At 32.7% G+C, this 16,332-nt stretch overlaps 1 protein-coding gene across 1 annotated transcript; it reads right to left on the bottom strand.

Moving 5' to 3' along the window:
- Positions 1–239: 239 nt before the first annotated feature.
- LOC132720352 (uncharacterized) lies at positions 240–7,549 on the bottom strand. Its single transcript, XM_060704473.1, has 6 exons — positions 7,441–7,549; positions 6,484–6,814; positions 5,240–5,307; positions 2,888–2,977; positions 2,439–2,475; positions 240–1,119 (listed from the first exon to the last, which is right to left on the bottom strand). Exons 1-6 carry the CDS (start codon positions 7,510–7,512, stop codon positions 728–730), a joined length of 990 nt encoding a protein of 329 aa, XP_060560456.1. The 5' UTR covers positions 7,513–7,549; the 3' UTR covers positions 240–727.
- Positions 7,550–16,332: the final 8,783 nt, after the last annotated feature.

The raw sequence follows: 16,332 nt of genomic DNA, 5'->3' as shown, positions 1-16,332 counted from the left end.
GTTGTAATTAATCAATTATATCATATATAATGACCAGTGTATCAATTCAAACTTAAATATGATGAGAGCTAAAACATATTTACTAACATTGAAATGATTTTACATGATCTTGAAAATTTTCAGTGATTTTTTTCCAATTTTCTCTAAAGGGGAGAATACAGCTTGATAAATCAGAAAAGGGGGAAAACCTGAAGTCAAATTCCTACAACAGATAATGAAATTTATCCTCACATTTTATAAAAAAAAAATCAATTACAATTCAATTTAACTGTTGCATGGTACATAGCAAAGGCTCTCTATATGGACAGATTTCTGTCTTTCAGTCAATTAAAATTATCAACTGGCTGATGAAAGTCAGCTGCTGTTAAGTCATGGTGCTAGAAAGACTGCACAGGGCATTTCAGTGAAAAAACAGCATTTTAAGGGAAAATTTTTCTATTTTGGGCTAGGGGAAACAGCCTTTATTGGGATGTGAAATAAAGGAAAATAAATTACTGTTTTCCCAATCAATGTAATATATGTTTTCTGTATCATTAAAAGCAATGCTGTAGATAATGCTAAAAAGAACCATGGTTTCTTGATAATTTTGTCAACTTTTTGTATTGAATTAAAGGGTCAGTTCATAACAGATTTACAATTTATACCTAACTTGATGAGTATTAACAAGTAACCGGAAATTATATTAAATTTTTTTCTCTCCATTTTTTTCATCTGGAGGCGAGTTCCTTTAAATTTCCAAAAGTTTAACATTTAATTGAGCCTTGTAATCTTCGGTTATCTTCAGAATAGCATTATTTAACTCTGGCTGTTGATAACCAACTTTTGGGCACTCTGCAATAGCTTTTTTAAAGGTATGCAAATATGCCCCCTGATGTTCTGTCTGACTCCACTTTTCAAGCATATGATAAATCTGCATTTCAACACTGTTTGGATGCTCTTCCTTGATTTGCCAGATCTGAGCCTTATTCAGTCCCAATTCTAGTCCAAGAAATACCCAATTCTTGTTTATACACTGTGCAAGTTTTGCCAAATTTTTGGAAGACAATGGAATTTTTTCCTCAATGGTTTGCTGGTTATGAAGACTACTAGTACTTGGAGTCACTGTTGCAGAAGGTATACCTAAAAAATAATTTAAAGTTTTATTGTTCATTAAAGATATAACATATATACAACCACTACTAAGCATTGACAGTAAAGTTTCTTGCTCAAGGAAAAAACATACTGCCCCACAGGGTTTGAGCCCACACAGCCAGCAATCCTTAATGTCAATAGTCTTTCAAAAAACCACCTAGATGCTGCCACAAACAGGTTTAAACAGTGCTATCTATCAGCTGACCATACATCATCAAATAAACTCTGTACAAACTAAAGAGGTAAATTTTAATGATATAAAAAACAAGAGCCATGAAGTGTTGAAATTTTGTTTTGTGGCAGCAATCAAAATAATCTTTTCTTTCAGTTGTGAAGCTGGCATTTTTTCTAATCTTCAAACTGTGTAGGCCTTTACAAAATGTTTTGTATTGCTTATTGCTTCTCAGTTTTACATTGTCACTGTGTCTCTGATCTTTGACCACAAAATCAACAAGAAATGTTGAATGTCACATATGTCCCCTCTCCCTAGCCCTTGACTCACACTATTGGTAATTTTGTTATAGAAACTTGCCATAAATGGGTACATGGAAGAGTTCAATTATGGAAATAAGATAAATAATGACCTATAACCATTCAATATGTGAAATATAAAGACCTTGTACTTTGAACTAGAGACCCAATCATGAATAATCAATATGTGAAATATGAAGACTATGTGGTACATAGTTTTCAAGACAACAAGCCAAAACCATTCTGACATTTAAGGCCCCTGTGACCTTGACCTAGTGACCCCATAATCAATAGGGGTCATCTACTACATATGACCAGTCAATATGTGAAAGTTTTTGTGAAATTTTTATAAGATAAACAGCGAAAACCATGTGGTCTACAGAGGAACAGACCAACCAACTGACATACCCCCTCTTCTTCAAAAGAGGGCACAATAAAGGTCATCTACTGGCCATAGGAAATGTCCCCACCAAGTCACAAACTTGAAAGTTAAAATGAAACGACTGAAATTATTGAAGGTTTTCATAGTTTGAATATTTTACCCACAATACATAGCTGTTACCAGTAAATAGAGGATATTGAATGAGTGTAGGTTTAATACTAAAATCATTGAATAAAATCATATTATGCGAGCAAAATATTATTTCATTCAATGAGTTCAATAAATTAAGTATTGAATCTACACTAATATAATGTTCTATTTATCACATTTATAAAATAAAAATGGTAAACTGTTAAAACTAATTATTTTTCATTGACGCGCCTATAGTGTAACGTTAACATTAGTGTGCTTTAACATTATGTTTACATATAGCACCGAAATGACGTCAACAAACCTTTACAGGTCCCATTTTTTCCAGCATTGCTATTCACCTGAAATTTAGAAAGTAAGAAAAAAATATTTAACATTTTTGCTTATATGATCTAAAAGTGAGTGGCTCTTTTTTCAATTCTTTAGATGTATATAAGCTTAGTCACTGCTATTATACTATTTATATGACTTCTTATCAATAATAGCGTTTCTGAAAAATCAAAAGTGGTCTATTTAGAAAACAATCACAGCAATTTGACTGGTACAATTCCATATCTGATTTTTTTTCCCGATCTTAAACTGGACTTTTTGAACACATCAACATCAGTGCTTTCTTTTGTAACGATCAATCGAATCAAATTTATATAGTAGACATCGGAAATAAAATCACCGTCTGGTGTCCACAAAAACACTTTTAACACCCACACTTCAATGCTTACTTAGTTATTTGGAATACTAAAATTGAAAACTAACATGTGTTGACACATTTTTCTTCTTTGGAATTTTTTCATCAATCTTTCTGTTTCCAAGTCCATTTGTACTACGCTTTCTGAGGTTTTTCTTCTGAAGAAAAGAAACAAAACCAAATCCATTCTGAATAAATAACAGCCCTCGACTATTCTTAGTGCATGATGTTAAATAAGGGGCATAACTCTGTAAAAAATATAACTCAAGAGTGACCGATGACCATCATGATATAATTATCAAAGAGAAGAGCAGTGATTTTTTTACCTCTGCATCCTGAGTCCAGGACTCATTGAATTTGCTGTGGATGCAAAGTTTCATATAATGTGCATCTTTTGGATGCATACTTTTTCTGAGTAGGGAGTCCTGTCTGACAGGAATTTGTTAATAAATACCAAATTGTGTTCAAGTTATGTCTGCAAATCTTCTACAGATAAAAAACTAAATAATGTGCTATACTATAGATAAGCATAAAATGTTAGGGAAAATGAAGTTTTGATTAATCTCAAAATAAAATAAATGGAAATAAACTTATTAAAATTTATTTGGACAGTTTTTAAATAATTTCAGTATCAGAAGCATTGTAATTAATGTAGAAATAAAATTCATTTTTTTCTTCATTCCATTTGTTAATATACCTTTTATATCACTAAAGCAATATTAAGCTTGTAACTTGGTTTTGTCGGCTAAATTTTGGGACTCATAGATTCATAGCCCAGCGAGTCCTAGGACCCACAATGACGAGTTTGTAAAAAAATCACTGGAAGAGTGGGTGTGAAGTTTCAACCTTTTCTCTTCAGAAGTTTTGGAGATACCATTACTTGCAAGCAAAACCTTAACAAAAGTGAGACACTGATGGTGATGCCAGGGCGGGTACAATATTCTTTTAAGATGAAATATTTATCTATTTCATCTGAATTGATTCTTCTCAATCTAGCAATATCTAGACTAAGTAATAAATAATATATCAAATCACAGGTACTTGAAATTATATCATTAACCAATATTAACAATAATATTTAAAAATACCCCCTATATAGTATAAATAAACACACATGTGTAGGGCGTATTTTTGGATATTATCGTTAATATTGGTTAAGTTCCTGTGATCAAATTTCATTTTCTGAAATTACAATGACCTGATAAATAAACAATAATAATTCTGCAAAAATTTACAAAAGTTGTGGTTTTTGGTCAGTATTTTTTTTATTATTAATCTATTCTAGCTAGGTTTTAAGCCTGTTACTCTGAACATGATGACTTTCAAGTTTTCATGGTGGTAGAGGACCACAGTTACATTACTTTAGACACATTACAGAAGTTAGAACCACCAATCTTTTGTAAGTAAGCTGTATTATTTCCTCATATGAAGGAATCAAGTCTGTGGCGGGATTCGTACCCGCAGCAGTAAAGTGCAAGTGGTCACCGAGGACTTCACTTGGGCAAATTAAATATTCCTTAACCCAGGTTTACTGGCCTGCTGTTGTTTGAAGTAACTTTATCCAGTTTCTGTTGAAACAAAAACTTGTAAAGTTTTTAATATATATTAGTGACATTATGCTCATTTTTTCATTGAGCTAAATCGATAACATACATGTATAAAAAATTATATTTTCAAAAGACTGTTCAATGGTGATTGACCAAGAGTTTATAATGGAATGTTTAGGACAAAATATAAATCTGGCTTAAATATAAAAGGACTGTCCCACTCTTTTCATAAATTAAACATTTCGGGCATTAAAATTCTGAAAGATATTTACAGAAATTTCCTTGGGCCAGTTGTAAGTTATTTATCATTCATGCAAAGTAAAATATAAAATTGCAACACATATGTAAACATTTTTGACTTTCACTTGTTCACTCACTACTATACATGTATACCCTTGGATGTGTATAATGTGTTACAAATTTTTCAGTTTTCATTTAGGAATTTTAAAGTTTTCATTTAGAAAAATATTTGAAAAATTCTGCCGAAAATGATGAATAAATTATTTAGTAAATATGCGGCTGTAATGAATTTGCACTCCTCATGTCAGTCCGGCCTGGCGTTATAAAGGTAGTCTGGAGTGCATTCCCCTTACACTACTTACCGTAGTAAATGTAGGCAGGTGACCAGACTACTATACTGGTGGCAAAGGTGATTACTTAAACATTCCCAGCTTGTTTAAAATTTTTTTTAATAATCATTTAATACAAGTACAAACTGGTTAAGAATTGCATGTAATAATTGCTGAGTAGGAATATTTTGATGGTGCTCTGTATAAGATGAGGGTTTACACACAGGAAGACCACTTATATAATATAAAATAATGAAATACAAATAAATGTCGAACCTGAGTACTGTTATTAAATGATCTTTACCTTTTCTTTTGGTAGAAGTCTGAACTTAATTGCGTCATCATTATACTTTTTCCTTGTTTTGGCCACAGCTAAAACATACAATGTACAATAAAGTTATTAATTACAGTTGGACAAGATTTGAACAGTTGAAGAGTTGTCATTGATCATCATGTACTTCTAAAAAATCAAAATAATTCAATTGCCAATGGATTTTAATTTTATATAAGTAATGTAGCGCTTTCTGTGTCGACACTATGGCCAATATCCCAAAGATCGAAAATTCCAATTGCAAGTAGAATTTAAGAGAACTTGATGCAGAATGTGTAGAAAAATGTTGCCTGCACATAGAATTTAGAAACTCACTTATCCTGCAACATGAGTGACTCTAAAATTAATTTTTGATGCCTGTATCATATTCCTAAAAATTAGATAGAAAAATAGAAAAGTTCTAAGTGACTTTTCCTTTGAGACACAGCCAGCTGATATATAAGTCATGGTTCTGATAAAAACTGAGCACAGCAGGTTATTTCAGGGGAAAATATAACATTTATAAAGGAAATATACCTATTTTGGGCCAGAGGAAACATCCTTTATTCAAAAGAAGGGGGGGTCACAGTAGGATTTTTCAAAGTTTATTTTCAGCTACTGTAACCCAGTTGTGCACCAGACTGGAAGAATATATATTACTTTAGCAGAAGACAACCAAAGTTACATTTCTTTGTAATTTTGTAATTCTGTGCAAAAATGGACATCATCATGCAATTGACAAAAGCTTACCTCTGAGCCAGTGATTTTTTCCCCTGTATTTTACAGACAAATAAAGGCTGTTTCCCCTAGCTCAAAATAGGTATATTTTCCCCTGTATGCCCTGTGCACTTCTTCACCAGAACCATTACTTAACAGCATCTGAATTATTATATCAGCTAGAAGACAGAAAGCTGTCCCTATAGCCTCTGCTATGTACCGTGTATGTTAAATTGAATTGAAATTAAAAATTTTATTAAATGTGTGGGTGAATTCCATTCTCAGTTGTTTGAATTTGATTTTCCCCTTTTCTGATTTATCGCGCAATATTTTCCCCTTCAGAAAGCCACAGGTTGTTTTGAAAATTGGAAAAAAATCACTGTGAGCACTTGTGTTTAGGTGAGCTAAAATGTGTATGACTGTAGAGTATCAAAACACTCATTGAGGCTGTAAATGCTGACAAAATTCCTCAGCATAACTTGGAAATAAGATTACACAAAAATAAATCAATTGTTAAATACCTTTCCTGGCTGCTTTCACTGCTTCCTGTAAAATTTGGTTATCAAGTCCAGACCAAATATATCTACAAGGAATTTCTTTCCCTTTACCTCTCCATCTTGGATCAATATCTATCACCTTAGCTTCTATATTGCCCCCGGCCATGATAAACTTCCTTGACACTTCTTGTAATTCTGTGGGCACAGAGCCACAGTTCACTTTTCCTTTCATTACAGAAACTATCCCCTGATCAAAAATGCACTTTAGAACTTCATATTTTTTGGGTGTCCACTGCTTATAAGTTTCATGATACCCTCTTATAGCGTTGCCTGTAATAACATATGTTACCATTTCCTGAAATTGAAAATACAAATAAAATACTTAAATAGGATATAAATAAATACTTGATGCAACAATGGCTAGTGTATACATGATAACCCAGAATATATATAATTTTTATATATGGACTGTTCTAAATTCAAAGTAGGGCAAATCCATATATATACAAATATAAATATATATATGGATTTGCCCTACTTTGAATTTAGAACAGTCCATTCAAAGTTGAAGGGATTTCAATTATTATAATTAAAATATTGAGCCTTAAACAGTATAGACACAGATGTGCAGACTGTTGAGGATCTTAACTGGAGACAAAGTCTAATCACTTTCTGTTCGTTAAAAGTTAATGTCAAGTCACAAAACATGAAGGCTGTCTGGTTATTTTTTGTAATTTAACTGTGTGACCTTAAAAAATATGAACTTTTCAGGTAATAAATCATCTGTATTTCACATATGCTAACAGGGCTCTCAATTCACAAATTTTAATGCTGAAATTCTGCGCCATTCCCCTTTTTTAAAACATATATAAATTTTATTTTTCATATATTATATAAAATTATAATAATATATTTTCCCTTTATTTTTGAAAAAATTTCCCTAATTTTTTTTTTAAGTTTTACCTGCTACATGCAAAATACCTTAGCACAATGCCTTGTAGTTTCTGATGAGAGGTCTTTTAAGTCATTTTTATGGTGGCTGATTTGTGACATTTGTGTTTTAGTCCCGTGACTCTGCCAAGCGAAAAGTCGAAAATTAACAAGTATAAATGGTGGGGTCGGGGAGCGAAAACACGCTCATTAGCGAGGGCGCGGGACAAAGTAAAATAAATAAAACTTCACCCCGTGGGGCGCCGAGCGAAAATTAAGAAATAAAACATTGGGGTCGCGGAACAAAAACATGCTAATTAGCGGAGGTGTGGGGCGAAATTCGCCACGCTCCCACTAATAAGCCTGTTTTCATCCCACAACCCTGCCAAGCGAAAAGTCGATAATTAACAAGTTATGGTGGGGGCACAGAGTGAAAACACGCTAATTAGCGTGGGTGCAGACGTAGTTAAATAAATAAAACTTCGGAGCCGAAGAAATAAAATAGCATAGGGGGCAAAAACATGACAACAAGCGGGGGCGCAAAGCGATGTTAAATGAAATAAAACTTCGCCGCGCGCCCTCGCTGATAAGCGTGTTTTCGTCCTGCAACTTGCCAAGCGATAATTAACAAGTTAAAATGGTGGGGATGCGGAGCATAAACATGCTAATTAGCAGGGGTGCTAATTAGCATGTTTTCGCTCCGCCACCCTCGCCGTTTTATTTCTTTAATCACGGCCTCCACCCCTGTGGGATGAAGTTTTATTTATTAAACTTCGCCCCGCATCCCTGCAAAATAGGGTGTTTTCGCTCCGCACCCTGACATTTTTACTTGTCAATTTTTGACTTTTTGCTTGGCGGAGTCGCAGGGCGAAAACGAGGCACAAGTCAGTAACTATAATTTTTACTATACAAACCTATAATATAGGCTATATTAAGGAACTGAAATATGTTTTTTCGGATTATAAAGTGTCCGGTTGATGGTCCATGGCCAGTATGTTTGTCTAATGATTATGTTGTTGAATATTTTATCAATTAAAAAAATCATATTGATTTTTTTCTGCATCAGGATTTAATGTGCAGTATTTAATACTCACAGGGCTCATCCGGAAGGGCGATTCAGGCGAAAACTTCGCCGTGTATATTCCAATTTCGCTCTCCCGATTGATCAAAGAGAAGTCAACATCGCCGATAAAATCTTAATTCCCAAATAGTAATTACTTAGCGATGTAAAGAGCAGAGATTGTATCCGCCCATATGACGACCGCTAATTATCATTATCCAATCAGAGCGTCGCTTTATACTACCCTTCTACCTGTAAGCAAAGCGATAGACCGCCTACTCTAGAACAGTAAATAATGAGAGCATCGGCCCGAAACGGTATAATTGTGTGATAGTTTTGCGAGTTTAATACGGGATTTGGCGATAATTATAGATTGTTTTTTCCCGATTATCTAAACATGTGCAATCTTCCCTAATTGATATACACGATGCACTTCGATGGCGGGTTTTTAACCCGAGTAACTAAAGGCGATGTGCAATGGATTTTTCACGGCTATCACAAAACTGTTAGTCAATTAAAAATAATTAATTTCATTAATGATCAGCGAACGGATTAAAAACTTAATCATAGTCTTGAATGATTTCAGTCTGTTAACATCAATTTTTACTGTAAATTGTTATGTCGCTCATGTCATGGCTACAAGGCGAAATGCCGAAACCGAGCAACTTAAGAAAGTTACTGATTCTGATAGTTACACCTACGCGAAAATTTAAGAAAGCCAATTCGCAAAAAAACTTGCGATTGGTATGTTGTAGACAGTGGGGCTGTTTGGCATTAAATGCCAAATTTGACACAGTTTACGCACGTGGGCACGACATCCCGGCTAAATATCGGTCGTATATCATGTAACATATATAACAACAAAATTTGTCAGGAAAGAAGTGTTCTTTTTGTTTCAATATATATTTGTTTTAATGTCGTAAATATGACGCTCAGATTAAGATTATCAATATTGTAAATGTTAAAAAGCATTATTCTAATATAAAGATATTACCGAATTTAGCATTTCATGAAAATAAAGGGAGGTAATTAGAAATTAATTTTCTACAATTTCTCAGTCAAATTTTTCAATAAGAAATGAATGTATGTAATTTTAGTGATCAAATATAATGTGCACAAATGTTTGCAGTACATATTTAACATATTCTTTGATGTTTGAAAATTGTTTTATAAGCATAATTATATGCATATAAATGTGACATTACAACATTTTGGAATTTGAAAGAAAATTCTGTTACCAGAACAGAATAGAACAGATATTATTAATCAATATCCAATGTGACTTCATCTTCTATTAAAAGTGAGGAAAGTAAAAAATATAAAATTGATTTTATCATCATATCTTTTCTTACACATTATTATCAACAAATCTACATGAAAATATATAAACACATATTTAGAGAAAGCTTATAAATAGCTGATCAATAGATATCAAAAATAATTTTTTTTATTCATATTTGCAGCTCAAAAACATTTAGATGTCATTGCCAGATCTACTATTAATTAATACTACTATTAATTAATCTACTATTAATTAATAAACTGGAGAAATATTATATGTGATGTTAATTGTGTTTATATTATAATTAAAGGATGTATAGCCATGCATGTTAATGCATACACATTGGGTTGTTTCCATTCTCCCTAATTTTCGCGAGGAAGTCACTTCTCCCTAAAATTCCCCCCCAGGATGAGCCCTGAGTAATTAAAGTTGTAGGCCATTTCTGTTTGGTTTACCTTTGCATTGTAGTTGAGTGCCTACTTTGTAAACGAGAGGTCCAGGGTTTAAAACCTGGAAACTGCCTGAGGATTTTTCAGGTTTATAATGTCACGATTTTCAAGAAAACTAGAGTAACCTGTGTGACAATAAGTAGATCTAATAGATAAATAAATACATCTGTTACTTTTATCACGGACATTAAGTGAAATAAAATGGTTAAACATGTTAAATGGGTAAAGGGTCAACTCGGCCCTATACCAACTTGGCACGGGTCAACTCGGCCCTCTATTAAAAACTTATAAAAGGATATAGATTGTTTAGTTAATAAAAATTTAAGGAGTAAATTATTATAAAAGTATTCAGAAGTACGACCAATTACAAATAGAAATTGAAAAGGTTGGCAGTGTACATATGTACGTATTGTTTGAAATTATCTTAGTTAAGAAGAGATATCAAAACAGTACAATATATGTTAAATATTGATCCATAAATAAAGTTTTTGGATTGAATTTTTATGACACTAAATGCTATTGTATTTAACACTATTTGTTCTTTAATACGACCATAGTCCAACTAATTAAACTTGTCAAAAAGACACCGAGATAATTTTGGACGGGCGCTGTCTTTTTCAGTAAGGGAAAAAAATCTGTAAAATGGGTCAAACCGTTCACGCCGAATTAAATAGGCTAATACGACCAATGCTGATTTAACGATATTTTTTTTACAAAAAACATCTGACAAACATGCATATAAATTGTAAATTTATCCTTTCTCTACAAAATCACATACAAATTGGTACTTTCGTCAATAAAACTTTTGATTATCCTTGAGTCAGTGATTTTTTTACAAACTCATCAGTGTGGGTCCTAGGACTCGCTGGGCTATAAATCTATGAGTCCCAAAATTTAGCCGACAAATCCAAGTTACAAGGCTTAATATTGCTTTAGTGATATGAAAGGTATATTAACAATGGAATGAAGAAAAAATGAATTTGATTTCTACATTAATTACAATGCTTCTGATACTGAAATTATTCAAAACTGTCAAATAAATTTAATAAGTTTATTTCCATTAATTTAGTTTGAGATTAATCAAAACTTCATTTTCCTTAATATTTTTATGCTTATCTATAGTATAGCACATTATTATTTCTTATCTGTAGAAGATTTGCAGACCTAGAATATGATTGACATAACTTGAACACAATTTGGTATTTATTACCAAATTCCTGTCAGACAGGACTCCCTACTCAGAAAAAGTATGCATCCAAAAGATGCACATTATTTGAAACTTTGCATCCACAGCAAATTCAATGAGTCCTGGACTCGGGATGCAGAGGTAAAAAAATCACTGTTGAGTAGAGATATATAAACGTGAAAATATTAAACAATGAAAGTTATGATGAAAACATATAAAAAGTAATAAAAGTATTCATTACCAGTAATATATAATTATGGGCCGAGTTGACCCGTACCTAGTCAAAATATTTTAACCTACGGGATTTTTAGATAATTTTTGACATGGTCAAAATCCCAAAGGTTAAAAACATTGAAGGTCTATTATAGGGTGGAAAACGCTTTTACACAAATATACAAATTCCTTGGTAATAATACGTTAATAAACATAAAATATATCATTTAACATTATTTAGCGAAAAAACAATGAAGAAAAGGCACCGCAATTCGTCAAAACTCAATATTTACTCTTTTTGTTTTGAAAGTTTACCTTTCCCTACCTCCCCGAGGAAGACTTGCACTACTGGTAAGGTGTACTTCGAAAATTTAGTGGCTTTACTAGAGTTTAGATATTAAGCATGAAACATGTTCTAGTGAGTGTCTACAAAGTTTGTTCAAATAATAGCCCTGGGGTCAAAATTGGCCCCGCCCCAGGGGTGTCATTGTTTTTTTAACTATATGTGTATAGTAAAAACTTAAAAAAACTTCTTTTAAAAAACCCAATGAGCTAGAGCTTAGATGTTTAGGATGAAACATCTTCTTATGGGTGTCTACCAAGTTTGTTCAAATAAAAGCCCTTGGGTTAAAATTGGCCCTGCCGGGAGGGGGAGAAGCAGTAGAAAGATCATTGTTTTTCATTATATGCGTGTCGTAAAAACTTAACATCATGAAACATCTTCTAATGGATGTCTTTCAAGTTTGTTCAAATAAAAGCCCTGGGGTTTAAACTGGCCCCGCTCCAGAGGCCTATATACAGGTGAGCGACCTCAGGGCCATCATGGCCCTCTTGTTTAAAAGCTTAATGCAATTTTTTTTTCAATGCTGATTTTCTTGAAAGATTATGGTTAATCTGGAAGCATGGAGCTTTAACTGTAAATCAACCATCAGTTCTGGACAAAAATCTTTTGAGAAATTTTGGGAAATCAAATATTACCGAGATGGGATCAGTTTTACTCATATATCAAAACCTGTAGCCACGAATGACTTGGGGAGGGAAATTCAATACCTTGTATTTTTTATGGAACAACTAGGTGCATGTTGCTTCATACCAAACATCAGCTGTCACGGGTTCGGCCTTTTTTTCATTTTAAGAGAAAAAAAAAACAATATAGGTTTTTTCTTTAAAGTTTATTTTCAGCCTTTGTGACAGAGATATACAATGTACACGCAAGACCCATTTGATCATTTCGGGACGTTAAAAGATGTTCATACAAGAGATATTTGTCAGGTAAATGTCATCAAATTTCATTCAATTTAATTTCGTTTATTATGCACTTGTCAATTGTACCACGGTCCAAATCCCCGGGAATAGACGGGGATGTTATTTATGGAATTTCAACCCCAAAAGAACTAAGCTTGTCTCGTATGAACAATCAGCTGGCAAAATCCCTTCAAGTACCCTGCCCCTACCCCTTACCCCCGCCCCCCCCCAAAAAAAACAAAAACAACAACAAAAAAAAACCTATATAATAATTATTAGTGAGTATTGCAAATCGAGTTTTAATGACAAATCATCCAAATTTTACACTATTTAACATACAACATGGACGACGACAACAACAACAACAACAACATCAATTAAACTTTGTACTTGTTATTATATCATAATCGTTATTTTTAATCACACTAGATCTAGTTATATATTATATATTATTTTCTTTATAGTGCTATACTATATAACGCAACGAACCATGTACAGAGAAACATATTCAGCATGGTATGTCATACAATTATGACATTATGATATAACTATGGAAAATATATAACCACAGAGTTATATGAAATATAAGTCCCTAATATAACCAAGATAACGCTTATGCAATTTTCTTCAAAAGTTAACGCTTTGTAGTTATAATAGAATAGAACATTTTTTAAATTTCTTAGACCATACATTTTGTAATAACATGTAAACAAAAAAACAATTAGTTTACAACATATTAATATGATAATGTAATTATTTTAATCAAGACTGTCAGCGTTTACATTGTAGCCGGTCCGTAGTCCCGAAATAAAAACCACACAAAAAAAACAATGTATATTGAAACAGGTCTTCCATGCACAGATTATATAGTACGCACGTTCAGCGTGGTACAGTAAACGCCGTTTAAATTAGTCCGCGTCTTTAGTTCATTACGTCATAATATCTTGGATTCATTTCATTGGCTGCTCAAAGTTCAAAGGTTAGTACGCGACGTCTATTCCTTAGTTACTGCGTCAAGATGGCACTGAATAAGTCGCCGTAAGTATTTCTCTACATTTTTTGCTATAAAATTTGATTTTATCTAAAAATAGAAGCATCATATTTTGTAGAATTAATTAAAGACATCTCTGACGATATTTTTTTTATATTATAGTTAGAATATGCTGTACATTGTTAAGTTCGAATGACGTTTACGCGGAGCGCCCTGTCCCAGTAACTTTTGTAGGTCTAAGTATAGTATTGTGAAAAATATGGAATTTATTTAATGTTATGATTTGTAAAAAAAATAGGCCTATATATGTCCTTTGCCACGGCTATATCTCTAGCATTTTTTTTGGCGCGAAAAATATCACTTTTGCGTTGAACGAACTATGGCTCTTTTTTCCACACTTTCGCACGAAATTGCATCTTTTTAATATGTATGATGATTTCAGCACCGTTTATGGTTTGATATATTAATAGTTATACAGTTCTTTGACAGGTAATATGGCACTTTATAAACGGCTGTTTAACGGCTGTTTTGAAATATAACCCGAGCCGTTATATTGCAAACAACCGTTAAATACGGTCATATAACCTACCAGGAATATTTATAACGAAATAATAAAACAGCAAATTTACGTTTTTAAGAGAAAAAAATGAGATATCTTAGAAAAGTGACAGCAGCCGTGCATATAAAACTACATATATATAAAGTTTTAAACAGTTATCCGACGAAAAGTGCGGTGGAAACTTGAAGTATAATAAAAATATAATGTAAAAAAAGAACTTGTTGTAGGCCCAACTTTAGTTTTTTTAATACTGGTTATTTAAAACAGTAACAATTAAAGGCCTATATTTTAAACTACACATTTTTAAATTTAATAGATTTTATAACCAAACAATATGCGACGAAATATTTCTGTGAAATATGATTTTGAATAACAATATACGTTTGATTGATTGGCCTTATATATACGGAAATTGTTGTCTATTGGATTGTATTGCATCGGTTCGTACCGCATCGAATTATATTGTATTGTAGCTTCTTTTTCACAAATAGTAATACCAATTTCTATTTACATACATTGTACATATATAAAGTTTTTTTGAAGTAACACTTTCTGGAATCATTGCGGTAACAGCATATATATATTTATATATAAGTTGAGCATTCAGAACGCCCCGCCAATTATTCCTATACAATGAGTGGCGGGAAAAGCTGAAACCTTGCAATTGTGTGTGGAAGAGGAAGATAACATGAAAACAAAGATCAGCAAGGAAGAGCAACGTTAACCACACACCCCCAATCAACAAGTTCAAAAGATTCGGCACCCAAATTGGCATCAAAAGGGCTGGGGCAGTTAACCGGGGACAAGGAGCGGCCAATTTATTATTAACAAAAAGGGTAGCTTAAGTTATATTAGAAGTTAGCAAAGAAACCTAGATCATATCCAAAAGACGAAATTTTAAGTTACATTAACAATATCGTCATGAGGTCTTCAATGGTAATATTACATTTGTAGTTCATATATGACACAAATTCACAATGTAAATGACCTGAAAGTTATGTCGCGATCAAACACCTCGTACTTCCCAGCGAAACAAATTGTCGTAAAATACGAATTAGCAAAATGGTAAAACGCAAATTTATGAAATCAACTAATCAAAGATCAGTTTACATAACTGGATATAGTTAAATATACATTGTGTTCCGAGATTGGCATCATGAACACGTTTTCAGCGACAGATATTTCCATTTCCTAATTCTAAAAGTATAAATAATCAGTTAAATAAAAGCAACCGATTTTCTTTAGCTTTCGACGTTTTTTCCCCTCATTCTAAAGGTTAGCTTCTTGATAAGGGAGTATGCAAAGAACATGCTTGCCAAAGGAAAATACTCAAATGATGAATATACATTTTTTATTTGGGATTTTGAAGACACATTATAGGCAATTAGTTTTCAAATGTTGAATATGTGGTTTAAAAGAAAGTTTTTTATCAAATATAATTCCTAAAAAAACTTAGCTTCACCAACTACTGGAATTTTAGAACCAGATATGTAAAGTTCAGGGTTATTGTGGTGTTTCCGCAATCGACATTAATAAACACACTGAGTTTTTTGACTTTGAAAATTTAAAACCATTTTCTATTGCCCACTTTTGAATTTTATCTAAATTTTGTTGAAGTTGCCTTTCAATTGTTCTCATACTTTTCTATCGATAGCAGATAAGAAAATCGTCTACATTTAGAGAACAATCTATGCCTGGTGTAAGAGCGCTAGCAATATTGTTTATTTTAAGGCCAAAAAGTGTAACAGATAGTATGCTTCCTTGAGGAACACCTTGTTCTTGTTGGTGGTCCTCAGAAAAAGTTGAACCAAGTCTTACTTTAAAGTGCCTATCGTTTAGAAATCCAGAAATGAAAAGAGAAAGTCTGCCTTTAAGTCCAGCATCCTTTAGATCTTTTAGGATACCATATTTCCAAGTAGTATCGTAAGCCTTCTCAAGATCAAAGAAAATTAATTCCA

The sequence above is a fragment of the Ruditapes philippinarum genome, unplaced genomic scaffold (genome assembly GCF_026571515.1).
Source record: "Ruditapes philippinarum isolate M1 unplaced genomic scaffold, ASM2657151v2 ctg1747_1_1_1_1, whole genome shotgun sequence".
Classification (NCBI taxonomy): Eukaryota; Metazoa; Mollusca; class Bivalvia; order Venerida; family Veneridae; genus Ruditapes; species Ruditapes philippinarum.
This window is presented reverse-complemented; position numbering and strand designations above follow the sequence as displayed.